This window comes from Symphalangus syndactylus, chromosome 6 (genome assembly GCF_028878055.3).
Source record: "Symphalangus syndactylus isolate Jambi chromosome 6, NHGRI_mSymSyn1-v2.1_pri, whole genome shotgun sequence".
Lineage (NCBI taxonomy): Eukaryota > Metazoa > Chordata > Mammalia > Primates > Hylobatidae > Symphalangus > Symphalangus syndactylus.
Window position 1 is genome coordinate 59,046,550 of NC_072428.2, and position 19,956 is coordinate 59,066,505.

A 19,956-nucleotide genomic window follows, 5' to 3' on the forward strand; every position below is an offset into this window, starting at 1 on the left:
TGCAGCCAAAAGACACATGGAAAAAATGCTCATCATTACTGGCCAGAGAAATGTCAAATCAAAACCACAATGAGATACCATCTCACACCAGTTAGAATGGCGATCATTAAAAAGTCAGGAAACAACAGGTGCTGGAGAGGATGTGGAGAAATAGCAACACTTTTACACTGTTGGTGGGGCTGTAAACTGGTTCAACCATTGTGGAAGACAGTGTGGCAATTCCTCAAGGATCTAGAACTAGAAATATCATTTGACCCAGCCATCCCATTACTGGGTATATACCCAAAGGATTATAAATCATGCTGCTATAAAGACACATGCACACATATGTTTATTATGGCACTGTTCACAACAGCAAAGACTTGGAACCAACCCAAATGTCCAACAATGATAGACTGGATTAAGAAAATGTGGCACATATACACCATGGAATACCATGTAGCCATAAAAAAGGATGAGTTCATGTCCTTTGTAGGGACATGGATGAAGCTGGGAACCATCATTCTCAGCAAACTATCGCAGGGACAAAAAACCAAACACCACATGTTCTCACTCACAGGTGGGAATTGAACAATGAGAACACTTGGACACAGGAAGGGGAACATCACACTCCGGGGCCTGTTGTGGGGTGGGGGGAGGGGGGAGGGGGGAGGGATAGCATTAGGAGATATACCTAATGTAAATGACGAGTTAATGGGTGCAGCACACCAACATGGCACATGTATACATATGTAACAAACCTGCATGTTGTGCACATGTACCCTAGAACTTAAAGTATAATAATAATAATAATAATAATAATAATAATAAAGTGACCAAAAAAAAAAAGAAGTAATGTCTCTCCTAAAAGTCTGTAATCAAAATCTGGCTCTAACGCAAGTTTGTGATCAAATTCGTGATACTCCAAGTGAAGATCTAAAAGTAGTCCAGGATTAATAATGTCCTGAGGCTACTGGAGGCAGCAGCCTCTAATCCATTCTGGTAGAATAAATGTTTAACCTAGGCCTCAAATAGCTTCCACAGGTAAAGTCCTAAGGAACACTTGCTCTTAAAAGTAAAACAAAAACAAACATGGAAATAAGCCATAACACCATAATGAATGACAGCCAGGAAAAACCGATGACAGAATCGTATCTTCAAAGACTTCACATATTGGAATTAGAGACAGAATATAAAATTTTTATGATTTAGAAGAGAAGCTTAAAAAAATTAGCAAACGAGAGTATAAAAAAGAACTAAATACTTTTGAAAACAAACCAAACTGAATGTCCAAAAATGAAAATTACAATTGAAATGAAAAAGTCAATGATCAAGTTAAACAGATTAAATAGAGTTAAAGAGTTAGTCAACTGGAAGAGCAATCCAAAGAAACTCCATAGAATGTGACCAAGAACTAAAGATATGACAAATGAGAGTTTAAGAGACATGGATGATAGAGTAAGACGGTATAACATATCTAATCTTATAACTGAAGTTCAATAATTAAATAAGAGGGGATGGAGTATTATTCTATGCCTTTGGCTGGTATGTTTTCAGAACCATTGAAAGAATACCAAACCGCATATCCAGTAAGCTCAACAAATGTCAAGCAGGATAAATAGAAACCACATATTGTAATGAAATTTAAGAACACCAAAGACAAAAAAGAAGACATTAAAAGAGAAACAAGAGATCAGCTGCAGAAGAATGGCAATTAGACTATCAGCTAACTCCTGAACAGCAACAGTGAAATCTAGAAGATCATAGAATAATTTTTCAATGTGCTAAGAAAAAATAACTTCCAATGCAGAAGTCAAGAGCCATTCAAACTCAATGAATGCAAAATAAAGATATTTTCAGACAGAAAAACAGAAATTGCCACAAACAGACTGTCACTAAAGGCAATTCTAAAGGATATACTTTAGGAAGAAAAATAATCCCAGATGGAAGGTATGAGATAAAAGAAAAAGATGAGCACAGATATTGATAAATATGTGGGAAATCTGAACACTTCCAATGTAAAACAAGAATATTATTCTATGTGGGTATAAATAAATAAGATAGAAAATACCGGCCAACAATAACATAAGTTAGGAGGAGTGATTCAAGTTTAGGTATGCTAAAATTCTTATATGATTTGGAAGAAGGGTGTAGTGCGTTGAATGGTTGCTTCCCAAAAGATATGCCCATGTCCTAATCCCTGGAACCTGTGAATATTACCTTATACGACATAAGATGTGATTAAGTTAAGGGTCTCAGACCCTTAGGCCATATAAGATAATATTCACAGGCAGCACTTCTCTTGGAGAATTCAGGGAAACTCTAAATGTAATCATATGTATCCATATAAGACAGAGATAGAGGGACAACAGATAGACGGACAGAAGAGAGAGGAGGAAGAGACAGTGTGACCATGGGCAGAGATTGGAGTGATGCAACCATGAACCAAGGAACATCTGGAGCCACCGGAAGCAAAAAGAGGCAAAAGATTTTCCCCAGTGCTTTCAGAAGGAACACAGCGCTGTAATACCTGGATTTATTCTCTCCTGAACCGTGAGAGAATAAATTTCTATTGTCTTAAGCCAACAAATTTGTAGTCATTTGTTACAGCAACTACAAGAAACTACTACAGGCCCGGCATGATAGCTCAAGCCTGTGATCCTAGCATTTTGGGAGGCCAAGGCTGGCAGATTGCTTGAGACCAGCCTGGACAACATGAGGAAACCCTGTTTCTACAAAAAAAAAAAAAAAAAAAAAAAGAAGAGGAAAGAAAAAAGAAACTAATACAGAGAGTAAATATACTGCTGTACTTTAGGCCAAATTAAAAAATTAAAATATATGTGCTGATAAAGAGCTCAAATCTCCCTAAATGAATTTATTAATTTAACATAAACTCAGTAAAAACACCATATTTTTGGCCAGGTGTGGTGGCATGCCTGTAATCACAGCACTTTGGGAGGCTGAGGCAGGTGGATCGCCTGAGGTCAGGAGTTTGAGACCAGCCTGGCCAATATGGCGAAACCCTGTCTGTACTAAAAATACAAAAATTAGCTGGGCGGGGGGGTAGCATGTCCCTGTAATCCCAGCTACTCGGGAGGCTGAGGCTGGAGAATTGCTTGAACTTAGGAGGCGGCAGTTGCAGTGAGCCAAGATCTTGTCACTGCACTCCAGCCTGGGCAACAGAGCAAAACTCAGTCTCAAAGAAAAACAACAACAACAACAACAACAACAAAAACCACCATATTTGTTTTAAATAAGAGAATATAATTGTAAAGTTCATAATTGTAAAGTTCATAAAGAAAAACAAGAATAGCAGAGGACACTATTACAACCATATGGTAAAACACACCTCATTCATCAAAACAAAGTGTATTGCTATATATATTTTGTAAGTATATATACAGACAAACTAATGGAATTTAATACTTAGTGAGTTCACAAATGGTTATTAATGCATAAAATGCTTAGATTATGATAGAAGTAGCACCTCAAATCCATGGGAAAGATTTAATGACATTGTTAGAAATAAAGCTGAAACACAGTTGAACCTGTACTTCTAAGCATAGATCAGGAAAAATTCCAACTGGATCAGATTTAAATGTAATATAAAATGAAATTATAAAACATAGCACATTTCTTTTATAGCCTATAAGTGGGAAAGTCTATTACCTAAAATCCAGAAACCATAACAATGATTGTTACAGTGACTACACAGAAACCTATAACTCTAAAAATGAAAACTATTTTCAAATCCTGCATGGCAACACAGACACACCCCCCCCCCAAACCCACACATACCCCTATGGGCAAAGCAAGGAAAAAAATGGTAACTTGGGTTAGAAGTCATAAATATTTCACTAAAATTCACAATTTCTATTACAAAGGGCTAATCTCTTACACAAAGAGCTCCTACACATCAGTAAGAACATTAACCTTGCAGAAAAATAAGCAAATGTTCACAGAAAAATAACTATAAATGATTTTTAAACATGTGAAAAGATCAATGTTGACTTATAAAAGGAATACAAATTAAAAATACACTTAAATGTTACTTTTCTCTCATTAGACTGGCAAACATACAGAACTTTGGTAATCATCTTGGCAAGACTGTGGAAAAAGAGGCAGGAGTGTAGTTACAAACCCTCTGGAGGGCAATGTGGCAAAATTACATATAATCTATCAAAAGTGTAAGAGTATATAACCTTTAACCAGGCAATGCCAGAAACTTATCCTAGAGACAAACTAACACGTGCACAACGACATATGTGCATTTTGGGATCTATTTAAAAGAGTAATATTGAAAACAATGTAAATGCTCATCAATAAAGACTTAGTTATGCCTTTGCCAATTGATGTAATACCACTCAGCTGCTTTTTAAAAAGGCATGGGGAAGAAAACTCTTCATGTATCAACATGGAAAGAGCATCAAGATATATTATGAAGTAAAAAAAAAAGCAAGTATAAAGTTGTCCTTTATTTGTATAAATGGAGGAGTTAATATGTATTTGTATGCATATTTATAATCTGTATTAGATATATTCTAACATATCTAATATGTTAACAGGCCAACATACATTATAAAGATAAATACACTGGGGTATTAGAACTGAGCAGATGACGGCAGAAGGATAGAGAGGAGACTTCTCACAGTATACTTTTCAAATATTTAGTGTTTAAGCCATGTGCATGTATTATCTATTAAATTTAAACATTTTAATAAGTATGCATAATAAAATACCTAGAGTAACTTCTAATGAAGTAGATAGAGTGTAACTTCCAAATTAGCAGAGGGATAAAAAGAAAATTAGAAAAAGGAAACGAAATGTTCAATCCAAAAGGTAAGATTAAAAAAAAGAACAGAAAATTTCAGTGTAAGATAAGGTACAACACTACATGGTTGCAACAAATTAAAACATTTCCATAATCACAATAAATGTAAATCAATGTAATTCACCATTTAAAAGACAAAGCCTGTCTCACTGTATTAACCACAATAAATATGAATTAACTAAATTCCCAAGTTAAAAGAAAGACTTTTCAGACTAAATGAAAACATAATCTAGCTACATACTGTTTTTTTTTTTTTTTTTTTTTTTTTTTTTTTTTTTTTTTTTGAGACGGAGTCTTGCTCTGTCGCCCAGGCTGGAGTGCAGTGGCGCGATCTCGGCTCACTGCAAGCTCCGCCTCCCGGGTTCACGCCATTCTCCTGCCTCAGCCTCTCCGAGTAGCTGGGACTACAGGCGCCCGCCACCACGCCCGGCTAATTTTTTGTGTTTTTTTTTTTAGTAGAGACGGGGTTTCACCGTGGTCTCGATCTCCTGACCTCGTGATCCGCCCGCCTCGGCCTCCCAAAGTGCTGGGATTACAAGCGTGAGCCACCGCGCCCGGCCAGCTACATACTGTTTTTTAAAGATACACCTAAAGTATAAGAGCACAGGTAGGTTGAAATCAAAGGATGGAAAAAATTACATAAAGTATATACATTACTCAAAAGAATGCTGCTGTAGCTATATGACTACCAAGCAAAAAAAGATATTAAGGTAAAAAGGCAAAGAGGGTCGGTCACTTCACAAAGATAAGAGGTTCAAAGGCCCAGAAGTCAGGTACTTCTAAAAAGTATGTGTACCTAGTAATATGGCCTCAAAATATATAAAGCAAGAATTGCCATTACTATAAGTAGAAAGTGACAAGTCCATTACATAATGGGAGATTTTTAAACAACCTCCCAGTAACTAATACAAAAAAGATGAGGCTCCTTTTGCTAACTCAGGTTAACCTTCCTTGGAACTAGATCACCATATCAGATACACAATTTCTTACTTAATTCCTAAGAAAATTAATCAGAATGGAAAGACATTCTTCCTGTCTGGTTCTGGTGACCAGTATTCAAATACAGAAATGAGAAGTTACACAGGAGCTGCATAAGCAACCACATAGCTAGAGATTAACACTAATGGCTTTGTCAGCAATTCTGTGTGCTTATGCTTCAATTAATCTCTAAATTCCTCAAGAGAAGATGTTGGTCTCTTGCACACATTTGTATCACTTCCCATACCTACCACATTGCCTGGTATATAGTAGATGCTCAATAAATGTTTTTTGAGTCATCTACTACATACTCCTCTTAAAAATATGTATTCTCGGGCCGGGCGCGGTGGCTCACGCTTGTAATCCCAGCACTTTGGGAGGCCGAGGCGGGCGGATCACGAGGTCAGGAGATCGAGACCACGGTGAAACCCCGTCTCTACTAAAAAATACAAAAAATTAGCCGGGCGTGGTGGCGGGCGCCTGTAGTCCCAGCTACTCGGAGAGGCTGAGGCAGGAGAATGGCGTGAACCCGGGAGGCGGAGCTTGCAGTGAGCCGAGATCGCGCCACTGCACTCCAGCCTGGGTGACAGAGCGAGACTCCGTCTCAAAAAAAAAAAAAAAAAAAAAAAAATATGTATTCTCTCCAACATCTATGAAGCACCTATTACATACCAGGTACTGTGTTAAGTACTGAGAATACACAGATGAATAAAAATGTCTGCTTTCCAGGGGACCACAACCTAGTAAAAGATAAATAGAAATATATATATATATATATATATATATATATATTTTTTTTTTTTTTTTTTTTTTTTTTTTTTTTTTTTTTTGAGACAGGATCTCACTTTGTTGCCAAGGCTGAAGTGCAGTGGGACACACACAGCTCACTGCAGTCTTCACCTCCCGGGCTTAGGCAATCCTCCTACTTCAGCCTCCCAAGTAGTTGGGACTATAGGCACGCACTACTATGACCTACTAATTTTTGAATTTTTTGGAGAGATGGGGTTTTGCCATGTTGCCTAGACTGGTCTCAAATTCCCAAGCACAAGCTGTCCACCTGCCTCAGCCTCCCAAACTGCTGGAAATGTAGGCATGAGCCACTGTGCCTGGCTTTGAAATACATTTTCTTAAAAAGCTGTAAGTAGAGTTTTAAATGGAGTGGTAGATATACAAGCCTAGTGAAAGTACCTACAGACTTAAGGGAAAGGTTCTCACCCATTTAACATAGATTTATAAGCACTTACTGCATGCCAGAATCAGGTAGGTGTTAAGAAGAGATATTTGAGTTAATTCTTGCCAAGCAGATGTGGGGTTGAAGTCAGACAGAGGGTACTAAGGGCAATGAGAAAAAAGAATATAAGGTCCAGGAGAAAAAATGTGATTTGCTCAAAGTCAAAGAGCTTAGGAAAAGACTAGAACCTACATTCCCTAGTGTCCTTTCCACATTTCTTCTGGAATTCCTGGCCTCAAGCTATCCTCCACACCTCGGCCTCCCAAAGGACTGAGACTATAGGCATGAACCACCACATGTGGCTCCCACATTGCTTCTCTACACTCCTTCCCCTTAGAACCATCTTTACTCCAGTACAGATTCCTATCTAGGTCAATGGCTTTTGACAAAAATTCAGTAAGAAATGTCTTTTAAATTGTAGCACAGTATCTGTAAATACAATGAACTTAAAAGTTTCAATAAATATCCTTAACTGGACACAATACATGCTACTTTTTGTATACTATTTTACTTTTAAAATGCTGGTAGCAACTCATTACCATTGATTTTATCACCTACGAACAGAGCTCAATCCCCATTTTGTAAAATGCTTATTGCTTGCAATGGTTATTCCACCTCGAGCTTCTCACTTAAGAGCCCCCCACAATCCCTCTCCAAACATATTACTAAGCAACTACGATAGCAAACGCTGTGATAGGCCTTGAGTTTGCTATATGTGGTTAAGTTCTTCAAAAAAGCATAAACCAGGGATTTTATTAAACTTCCCTGAGAAATTTTTCCCCAACTATACATATTTACTACATATCTACTGATATCAGAAGATGCAGTAGATACAGAGTGAGATTTTGACATATGTAATGTTGGGAAAAGCTTCCCAGGTAATAGCACCTTTTTAAATATATATACGTCTATATAGTATTTTGCAAGTAGGCGGCAATGCTATGCTTGAAATACAAGGGTGGGAATGGCTGCCGTCATTTTTTTTTTTTTTTTTATTTCAACAGGGTTTTGGGGAACAGGTGTTATTTCGTTACATGAATAAGATCTTTAGTGGTGATTTCTGAGATTTTAGTGTACCCGTCACCCCAAGGTGACAGCAACTTAATGATCTGAGGTCCCTTCCACTTTTATGAAACAAATATTTGTGTAGGAAAAGGAGTCTGGTAACGGACTAGACACAGACAAGAAAATGAAACCTCAGATAAGCAGAGGGACTTGAGCGTGGTTAAAAAGCCACTGGTAGGGCAGGCATTGGAATCCAGCTCACCTGATTTTCAGTCCATTTCAGAAAGTTCCCACTAGGAAAATGAAGTCTCCCTATCAGTGTCCCTTCTCCCTCTGCAGTGACCTTTTCTTTATCAGAAACTCCCCAGGGCACCTTGGCTTACTAAATGCTAATTAGATTTCCTCCACCTGCTCTGGGACTTAGAGGACAGTACTAATGCAGTGCCCTCCTCAGCTAACAAAGCCACTGGCATTCCCGGTATGCAGGGGCTGGCCTCCAGTTTAGTCAACATCAATTAAAGGGCTCCTATCCAAAGCCCTAAGGAGGAAGACAGAAAAGGGAGGGGTATTCCTTGATCCAAAAAATGAAGTACAGTCACTGATTGGGATTGATTGTTACTGTGGAGCTGGGTGGGAACAGGAAAAATTCTGGGAGGTAGGAATGGAATCTGGGTGAGGCAAGCAAACTGATGACCATTCATCATCTTCTCACTCCCCCAAGGAATGCTATTGTTGAGCTTGAGGGGATGAAGCCTTGGATCGCAAGAAGGCTTCATCCAAAAATAACTTGAGAAACACTTCCGTTTCTCTTCTTGTTTCAATACACAGGTCCAAATTCTGCAGCCCAGAATGACAAGTCCTCCATAATTCTATCCCGCTCTATGGAGGCATCAGAATTGCGTGAATATTCAGCCACTAACTGGCAAAGTTCAGCCTGGATGTTCAGCCATTAACTGCTATGTAATTCTGGACCAGTTACAGTTTTCTCTGGGCTTTGATTTTTCTCATTTGCAGCACTCAGTTGGTTTCAAAATTAAATAAGACAATGAATATACAAATGTTTTATAAACTATAAGGTGCTGTAGAGCTTTAATACAACTCCTAACACAAACTCAATTCAATGCAAACATTTACTGAGTTCCTAGAATAGTGTTTATACAGAGTTGGCACACAAACATTATCAAATAAGTATTAGCTATTAGATGCACAAAAACCATACAGAGTTCTTAATGATGTGGAAATCACAGTCCACTGTAGGAGACAAGCTCTTTAACATAATATGATGATTACTAAAACAGGCTGGGCACAGTGGCTCACGCCTGTAATCCCAGCACTTTGGGAGGCCGAGACAGGTGGATCACCTGAGGTCAGGAGTTCAAGGCCAGCCTGGCCAACGTGGCGAAATTAGATTTCCGTCTCTACTAAAAATACAAAAATTAGCCAGGTACAGTGGTGCATGCCTGTAGTCCCAGCTACTTGGGAGGCTGAGGCAGGAGAATTGCTTGAACCCAGGAGGTGGAGGTTGCAGTAAACTGAGATCACACCACTGTACTCCAGGCTGGGTGACAGAGCAAGACTCCATCTCAAAAAAAAAAAAAAAAAAAAAAAAGATAAGTACTAAAATAGAATATGCACAAAGTGAGGATGGGGGGTTAATTTACCCTGCTACCAAAGAGCAGGGTTTAAGGATTATCAAAAACCTTCTATATTCACTATATTTTCTCCAAGCCCTATCCCCAATTACATTCTATCCCCCATCCAGACTGGGGTGGAGAATAGAATGTAATTGGGGATAGGGCTTAGAGAAAATATAGTGGAGAAGCAACTCAAATGGTTGCTTCTCAAATGATCCTCCAGAACAACATATTCATTAAAATCTCCCCATCTTTATTCACAAAGTTACATGAGAAGTTTTAAAAAACCGCTGACCATCCAAGGAGTATTTAAGCTTCTATTATGTGCAAGGTATTCTGAAGGATGCAAAAAAATACAAGACAGGTCCCTGAACCCAATGAATTTGCCATCTAGCAAGGGAGATAAGTCATATACAAAATTATGATACTAAGGTATATTCCTGAGCCATACAGTATCTCGGGGTAAAGGGGAACATAACTCAAATATCTGGAGGAGCTCCAAGTTGAAAAATTCTGTCTTCTTCTCCCCCATAAACTTGGACCAAGAGTCACAAATACATTCTTCCTCCATCTAGCAATATCCTTTAACCTACTTTGTGCCAGACAACATTCTGGTCATGAGAAAAAAGCAATGAACAAAATAGACAAAAATCCTGCCTTCGAAGGGCATATGGTCTGGAAGTGTAAAGGGTCAGGTAGGTATACATATGAGTGACTGGTGTGTGCGTGTATGTGTGCGTGCGTGCGTGTGATACAGCAGACTAGAAAGCATATGCTTTGGCTTAAATGGACAGCTACCACCCAGTTCCAGCTAATTGTTGCTAAGCAAAAATTTGGGCCCAGTGTTCCCAGATCTGGAAGCTGGACATTTTACGGATTCTATGTAAGAGATCTCAGCTTTTAACAATCTACGACTAATTAAAAGTATTTAAAACACCGCAGGCTAAGCAAAACACTTTATAGATGGAATTCACGCCAAAGACACCAGTCTATAACCTGTCTTAGAACATGTATCATGATTTTTGGCTTAGAGATGCAGTCACTTCATATAGTGTTATAAACCAAGTGCTACTGGGCTGGAGGCACATGATCCAGCCTCTCAGCCAGTATTAAGGAGGTGAGAGCATTTAGCCTGAGCTCCTTCAAAAAACATCTCAGAATATGTCAGTGCTTAATTTCCTTTCTTTCTTTTTGTTTTTTGAGACGGAGTCTCGCTCTTTCCCCCAGGCTGGACTGCAGTGGCGCTATCTCGGCTCACTGCAAGCTCCGCCTCCCAGCTTCACACCATTCTCCTGCCTCAGCCTCCCGAGTAGCTGGGACTACAGGTGCCTGCCACTGCGCCTGGCTAATTTTTTGTATTTTTAGTAGAGACGGGGTTTCACTGTGTTAGCCAAGATGGTCTCGATCTCCTGACCTCGTGATCCGCCCGCCTCCGCCTCCGCCTCCTCCTCCCAAAGTGCTGGGATTACAGGCGTGAGCCACCGCGCCCGGCCGTCAGTGCTTAATTTTCTATTCTTTATTCACTTCTCACAGCACTTACTGGCCACATCCATGCGTTGCCACATGGTGAGGTATTTCTTTTTTTTTTTTTCTTTTTTTTTTTTTTGAGACGGAGTCTCATTCTGTCGCCCAGGCTGGAGTGCAGTGGCGCAATCTCGGCTCACAGCAAGCTCCGCCTCCCGGGTTCACGCCATTCTCCTGCCTCAGCCTCTCCGAGTAGCTGGGACTACAGGCGCCCGCCACCACGCCTGGCTAATTTTTCGTATTTTTAGTAGAGACGGGGTTTCACCACGGTCTCGATCTCCTGACCTCGTGATCCGCCCGCCTCGGCCTCCCAAAGTGCTGGGATTACAAGCGTGAGCCACCGCGCCCGGCCATGGTGAGGTATTTCTTTGCTAAGAATGGCAAGACCATTTTGTTCAACCAGGAAGTCCATAAACAGCAACTCAACCAATGCAGCTGCCTTGATGGTTTGATTATTCAACAGATTAATACTGTTCATGAATATGATTAATTCTGATCTACTCTATAATAGGCTTGCTATTTAGAAATACAGTAAACTTCTGTCACCTGAAATTCTCAAGTCAGGGACTTTATGCAAATTATCCTGGACAAAAAAATTTCCAATAGTTAAATCACGTTTGTCCAGAAGTCACTGAAATATAGTACTGATGGCTGAAAAGCAAGCTACAATCTAAAATAAATATATACAAATTACTACACAGATAGTCACAATACAAACGTTTTAATAAAAATAGAAACAAAGCATACTATAAAAAACAAGAATTTCACTAAATACTAGTGCATACCAAATGAGAAAAGGAACAATTAACCCTAATAAAAGCTGGTCTTTCACTACATACGTTTGTAACAGAACTACACAGCACGTTAACAAACTGAAAAAAAAAAGATAAGACAGCAAAAATAAACTGTATAGGTTTAAATCTTCAACTTCAGACCCCGGAAAAGCATCTTAAAAGTCAGATAAGGCCGGGCATGGTGGCTCATGCCTATAACCCCAGCACCTTGGGAGGCTGAGGTGGGAGAATTGCTTGAGGCTAGGAGCTTGAGACCAGCCTGGGAAACACAGCAAGACCCCATCTCTACAAACAAATTTTTTAAAAATTAAAAAAATTTTAATTTGTTTAAAATAAATAAATTTACTTATTAAATAAATTTATATTTACGGGCATGGTGGCATGCGCCTGTAGTCCCGGCTACTCAGGAGGCTGAGGTGGGAGGATCACTTGAGCCCAGGAGGTCAAGGCTGCAGTCAGCAATGATTGTACCACTGCACTCCAGCCTGGGTGACAGAGTGACAGAGACCCTGTCTCAAAAAAAAAAAAAAAAAAAAAAGTCAGATAAGTAATTCTCAATGCCAGGAAAATTTATCGTCCCTGCTGGTCTCCAGTTCATTGTATTAATCACTGGCAATCATTGCATTAGAAACTTGGTCACCCTGTCTTCAAAATATAGTGCTGTTACCTTTTAACTGGGTTAGTTTACAGTGTATATAAACTTAATGATCAATCAGTGCCTCTGCTGTATTTGAGCCATGACTTACTGTAGCAAAATTAAAATCTAAAATGTAATGGAATAGCTCCAATGTACCTCTGATCAGCTGTGTGGCCTATGGTTTCTTTTGGTTACCAAAATCTGGGATGTGAAACTTGCATCCCTTATATAGTGTTTTGTGTTCCCATTCTTTCTCATTAGAGGAGTCGCCTAAGGGCAGATTATCTTGCTATTAGTTTTGCTTTGGCCCAGAGTCTTTCATCTGCAAAACAGGTGTGTTGGTCACAAGGTAGTATCTGAATAAAAATTTTCAGGGGGAGAAATATATCTTATATACCAGCAAATTTAAAAAACCCAAAGGCATTTATAAGGATGGTCATTTCAGCACATTTTTTAAGTAAATAAAATACTGTAACTGCTTATCAGCTGGTTAGGTTGGTTAAATTACAGTAGTATACCCAGACACTACTATAAAGATAATGAAAAAAGCTGAGGTTCATGAGAGCTCCCAGAATGTTATTCACCTAAAGGTTATTACCAGATGATGGCATCTGGCGTGGGGTTTTTTGTTTGTTTGTTTGTTTTAGCATTTCTTGATTTATAACGAACACGTACCATTTTAACAAAAGCAATCTTTCCTTTAAAAAAGAAAATACAATTGACCTATATATGCAACTATGGAACTACACTCACGGTTTATTTTATCTCACAGGATTTTGGTGCACATTAATCATACGGATGTAGAACAGTGTCTGACACATAAGTATTCAAATATTACCTGATTTATGCTAAGTGAAAAATAACAAGGTATAAAACAGGGTAAACAGAGCAAGGGTCTGTGATGGGAAAGATGTTTTTTATTGACTACTGCTGTGCCCAGGTTCTAGAAAACAGTCTGGAGCAAAGCTTACCTGTTTATCATGTGTTGCAATCTCAGAGCAGAGTGGGGAAGGCTTGGCAGGAAAGAGTAGGAGGGAAAGGAAACCAAGGCTATATGCATCAACAAACCCGCTACAGCTTAACATGAAAATACAGACAACTGCTCATTTAGAAGGTTACAGGATGGGTTGTATGGAACTACTAATATTGTATGTGCGTGTGCGTGCACGTGTATGTGTGCGTAAGGGGTAAATGGAGGAGAAAGGCAGACACGAAGCAATTTATCTGCTGGCTCCTTCCCTTCTCCAGCTTCCAACTGCACTGGTCAGTGATGTCAACTGCCCTCACTCCCCACTTCCAGGCTGTGTTTACGTAGCCACTCTGGACAGTCATTGGGGAAGAACGCACCCCATGTTTGAACCTGAAAGTGGTAGGAGAGGCCAGGGTCTAGCCAAATGGGGTTTAGGCACATGAGTTGCTGTAGTTCTCTCCACAATGGACATAACAGAGACCAAACCAGAGCCCCACCCTCACAGAGGGAAGATGAGACAGCCAGCACTGTTAGAAAACGTGGCAAAAGCAGCAACATCTGAAGACTCACCACTAAGCAAGCAGACTGCCTGAGGCGCAGATAGAACCAAGGGCATCTCGATAGACACACTGAGTCTCACACAACGCATACTCTTTTAGACAGAATAGAACTTTAACTATCATGTATCTAAAAAACATACATTAGGAAAAACCTATACTTAGTCTATACTCAGTAGTCTAATGAAAAGGGCAGGGACTTTCAGCCAGACAGTTCTGAGATTGAAAATCCTATCCATCTGTTCCTTGTTGTGAAAAGCCAAGTAGGTTGCTGATCTGTATAATCAGGATACTATATGGTTATAGTGAAGATTAAACGAGCTAAGGTGGCTAAAAGAGATGTTAGGCTCTGGCAGACCTGGTGCTGCCTCTTACATAAGAGGGGCTGATTCTTTTCCTTCCCTCATTCAGTCCCTCCTCTGTGTTCCTCCAGGACAACCTCACATTATACTGCTAACATCATTCTGCCCAACATTATTTATATTTATGATCACTCGCTACACTGGCAGCTCCATGAGGATGGGATTATTTCTTTGGTGTCCAGCTTTGCTGTCTAGTACAGCTTGTGCTTATAGCTGGGGCTAAGCACACGTTTGCTGAATGAACCAAGAACTTCAAACACCAATTCTCAGGGGAGACAGCTTTTCAGAAGACCATTAGTAAAGTCCCTTGAAGGACCCATGAGACTTCTAAACATAGTCTGACAGCTGTACCGGCCAGAAAGGTAGAAAAAAAGAAACGTTTTGAAGCTAGACAGATTTGCATTCCAATCCCAGTTCCATCTCTTATTACAAGGGTAATATTTGGGCAAGTGACGGAGACCCTCTAAAACTTTCATTCCCATAAACATAAAATCAAAATCATATGATATTTTGTAGGGCTATTTTAAGAAATAAGATTAAATGATATAAACTATTACTCGTATGGTGTTAATCCATGTCACAAGGCACTCTTATCCTGACCAAGGTAGGGGGAGCAGAAGAGAGATTTTTCTGCTATGAGTAAAAGGTATCTGCTTTTTTTCCTTTGAATTCTATGCATTTTTACTGAATGTCTGCTCTGTGCCAGGCTTTGTACAAAATATCATCCTCTGTAAGTTCACAAAGTGCTTTTACCTTAGCCTCTCTCTCTGAGCTCTCACCCTCCTGACTCTGCTTTAAGCCTGCCAAGGATACCCACTAGAAATGCTGAGAGATGAAGAGTTTCCATGACCTCTGGAACAGATGTGGATTGTAGCTCCAACGATAAAGGCAATAAATAAGAAAGACATCCAAGCCTTGGTTGATGACATGGTAAAGAGTAAGTGTGCCAAATACATTTGACCAGCCCCTAGAGGTTCCACATCTAAGGTTGGTATTATTCCCCAGGCCCATTCTACTTCTCTAAAAAAACTTATCTTTCAGGAAAAACCCTTTAAAAGAATTTAAGAATTCCTCATTTATCAGCTACTTGCAGAAAAACTGCTAAGCAAGGAAAGGGACAAAAAGCCAGTTAAAATAGAGAGGCACAGTATGTATAACCTGAATAAACCCCAGCAACCTAAGTGGCTGCCCTGGGTAGAAAGACAGTCCAACAATCAAAAGTGAAAAAACAGTAATTCCAGTCTTTACATGCTTTCCTCAATGGATACGAGAAGGAATCAAGATCGTAACACACTTTTTATCTCCTAATCAATTCTCTCATATAATATAGTTGCTCAACGGTCTCTCACTCACCAACCTACCCCACTCCCAACCTTCAAAACCAGTTTCAAATTTGCATTCTCCCCTTTCCCCTTTATCTTAAAAATTCTTTATTAAGAAGATTCAGCGTGTCTTCTCTGTTTTTACATTTTCGCTCCATTCAGCCTATTAGAAAGAAGTAGAGTCCTGGAAGAAGACCCAGTAAGAAAGAATCCTTCCACCCTAGAAAGCCTTACCACTGGGCAAGCAGACTACCTGAGGGACAGATAGTACCAAGGGAATCTCGGTAGATACACTGAGTCAGTGAGAAACTAAAGGGAAAACTGTGAATACTAATATGAATAACTTGTATTCCTTTTTTGACAAATAATTGTACATGTTTATGGAGCAAACAACTCTTCTCTGTTGTATACATTATATAGTCAGATCTAAACCTACTAGGTGATTATAATGACTTTTTTTTTTTTTTAAACGGAGTTTCGCTTTTGTTGCCCATGCTGGAGTGCAATGGCGGAATCTCGGCTCACTGCAACCTCTGCCTCAGGGTTAAAGCGATTCTCCTGCCTCAGCCTCCTGAGTAGCTGGGATTACAGGCATGCATCACCACGCCCGGCTAATTTTGTATTTTAGTAGAGATGGGGTTTCTCCTTGTTGGTCAGGTTGGTCTCGAACTCCCGACCTCAGGTGATCTGCCCACCTTGGCCTCCCAAAGTGCTGGGATTACAGGCGTGAGCCACCACGCCTGGCCATATAATGACTTTTTTAATCAAATAAGGGACAAGCCACAAACCAAAAAAGGTCAAAGTTTCTAAACGTAGAGATAAAAATAGCACACTGAATGGGCCCGGGACAAGGAAAACTTCCGCAAATGTAAACAAATACTTAAGTAATACATGTAAATTGCTTAGAATAGAACCTGGCATGATACTGGATTAATGTAGTCATTGTTGTTATTATTGACCAAACTCTTGGTTCCCAGCTCGTTTGTTGTTAGTTGATCACACAAACCCCTCTAACAGAAATCACCTCCTTGTGTAGCTGTTCAGTTTGGGGAGAGAATATGACTTAATAGCTCCTCTAAAACATGGTTCTTTTTATCATTCTTTGCTGCTCCAGGCTAGCACAGTACCTGACACACAGCTGGAATCAACAAATGTTTGTTAAAGGAATTAGTTCTGCTAAGTGAAGATGGTTTATCCTGGAAACCTTACACTTCACATTTAAAAGCATTCTAATCCCAGGTTGCCTTCTATGGGACCCATTTTTGGCAAGGATTTGACAAATCAGAGGGTCTGACCGAACGAATATTATAACACATGATAAGCAGGCCAACTTTAGACACACATTCTAACAGCCTGACTGAAAAAGTCCAAGTTGATCCCAATTTAGTTTTGTAATCCGAAAACACACTTCCTCAATATTTTCCATACAGTTGACTACTGTGTGTCTCTCAAATCTCATGACCTGCCATCAACCCTCGAAGAAAAACAAAATTATTAAGACCAAGGTCTACAATACAAATAATCTGGTATTTGTCACAGGTTTCACTTTTGTTGAGCCATTTCTGAACTCATTATAAAACTATGTCTATGTAGGACCTTATTGTCCATGTCAACAAAGCCCTACAACAACGGAAAGACTTGGGGGTCACCCGGGGGGAAACCTGAAGTCCCGGGGTCTAGTCCTAGTGCCAGTTCTGCTACTGACTAGACAAGTTAGTGAAGTTGTTACACCTTACTCATTATCCATTTCTTAATGTATAAAATAATGATTCAAATATTTGCAGAATGTCTATTATATGCTGGTCATTATGCTGAATGCTAAAAATACAAAGATGAATAATATCCCTATCTTTAAGGGTTTGATATTTTATTGGAGTTGGACAGAAATTATACACATTAAATTAAAATACAATTTAGTAAGTAATATAATGGCACACAGTTTTACAGAAATGTAAAAGAAAGACCCATTATTCTAATGGGTGGGTAGATACACCAGGAAACTAAGAACTAAGAAAGAACATGTTATGGGTTTATTCTATGCATAAAACAAGGTGGATGGGTAGGGAGGGGAACAAGTGCCAGAATGCAGTTGCTAAATTGGATCTTCAAATCAAGAACAGCATCAAGTCTATTGAAATATTATTTTAATTGTAGCATGTAATGAAAATTCTATTTCACACACAGGTACACTGGTAAAGGGAAGACCACAAACTGCACACTTTGCAATCTTTGTGTATTTCGTTTATTTATTTTGTATTTTCTTTAGAGGCAGGGTCTTGCTCTGTCACCCACACTGGAGTGCAATTGCACGATCATAGCTCACTGCAGCCTAGAACTCCTGGGCTCAAGCAATCCTCCCGCCTCAGCCTCCCAAGTAGCTGGGACTACACATGCATGCCACTATGCCCTGCTAATATTTGGGTATTTGAATTAAACTACTACTACTACTACAAAACAGTCTCAGTCTATCTTGTGAGATTTTTTAAAATCAAAGGCCACAACTATTCATTTTCATTTTGAAATGGGGTTTTTTTGTTTGTACTTTTTTTTAGTCTGGGCACAGCTTAATTAAAGTAGTTTTTGATCCATACACAGTTTGAAAAATCTAAGGCTCTTCCTGATATAAAATGTCTTTTCAGTGGCAAAGATATGGTGGAAATATTTGTTGCAAAATGTTTAACATTAAAAAGGCATTTATTAGTACAGCAAGTATATGGTAAAATTAGAGACAGATACATCAACAGATCAGCAATCTAGAGGTATAGTTCCCAGTATGCCCACTGATATAGAAGTAAATGGATACATCTTGAGATTTACCCATTACAACTGAGTTTCAGATCCCATTCTAGAATCAGGTAGTAATCTGAGCTGAACTAGAGAGAGGCAGAGAAAGGGCCCAAACACCTCAAAACTTGTAAAGCTTACATAGTGATATAACCTTCCATTTCCATCTTTGACTCACTGATTAATAAGTTACAGAGTGCTCTTCAGATTTTTCTTGGGGGCCACATTGTCCTAGCTCCTCACAGAGGAAACTATATTCCATTTCCTTCAGAAGCTTCACACACAGACCCTCCATTGACTTCTGGTGCCTGCCAGATGTGCTCAGACCATCCTACTCCTTATACCACCCTTCTGCCAAATCACCTGCAGTACTTTGGATACAGCAGCTCTGTGCATTCCAGATTTAACTGTTTCCCATAGTCTAACAGGGGGAAGTTTATTTAAACTTCCATGTGCAAAAGATCAGAACGTAAGCATAATTAGAGGAGAAATATGGGGGAAATGTTAATCATATGTGTATGAACAGGACCAGATAGGCAGGGAGACTGTTTCCTCCTTAGAACTTCCTGGACTACAAATAGTTTATTTTTGCCTTAGATTGTAGTCAGCTCTCTTCGAGAGCTAAGTACCTACATCCTAGATGTGAACTCAAGCAGCAAAATGAAGATTCCCTAAGCAAAGTCTGCCTGTTTTGGCATTAATAAGAAGAGCCCATTAATCATGAATAACAATACTTCTAATAAAGAGCTAACACTGAGACAGTACTTGCTGTATACCAGATACTGTTCTCAGCACTTTATGTATTAACTCATTCAATCTTCACAACAAGCCCTATGAGATAGGTTCCATCATTAGCCTCACTTTAAGGATGAAAAAACTGAGACACAGAATACTTGCCTAGTTAGTAGGTAATGGGATTCAAATACAGACCAGCCAGCTCTTGCTACAGCTTTTTCATCTTTTAAGTAAAAGGTTGTGTTCAGTATATGTGAAACTTGAAAATGTGTTTTCACACATTCTGTTCTGATTAAAAGATGGGGAATACATCCTTTGTTTACTGTAGGATAAGGCAAGAATAACCATGTAAGTCTGGACAACCTAGGTTTCAAGTTCTAATCTAGGCTCATGATGAGGGAGAGTTGGAGGGGGGCACCGAGACTGTGACTAGGGAAGTGTCTTAATCAGCCTGGGCTGCTATAACAAATTACCATAGACTAGGTGACTTAAACAACAGACTGACAGTTGGGATATTTGTCCCTGCCCAAATCTCATGCTGAATTGTAATCCCTAGTATGGGAGATGGGGCTTGGTGGGAGGTGTTTAGATCATGGGAGTGGATCCCTCATGG

General features: G+C 39.4%; 1 protein-coding gene across 6 annotated transcripts in view; it reads right to left on the bottom strand.

Annotated features, from left to right (window-relative positions):
• Positions 1-19,956, bottom strand: part of GAB2 (GRB2 associated binding protein 2) — a 208,865-nt gene that overhangs the window by 146,125 nt on the left and 42,784 nt on the right. The window contains exon 1 of one of the 6 annotated variants that reach the window (XM_055283083.2): positions 12,346-12,502. The exons of the other annotated variants lie outside the window; for them this stretch is intronic. Within the exon in view, the coding sequence (XP_055139058.1) occupies positions 12,346-12,351 (6 nt within the window). The 5' untranslated portion in view covers positions 12,352-12,502. Of the gene's footprint in view, positions 1-12,345; positions 12,503-19,956 lie in introns of those variants that run through there. 6 annotated transcript variants of the gene reach the window in all.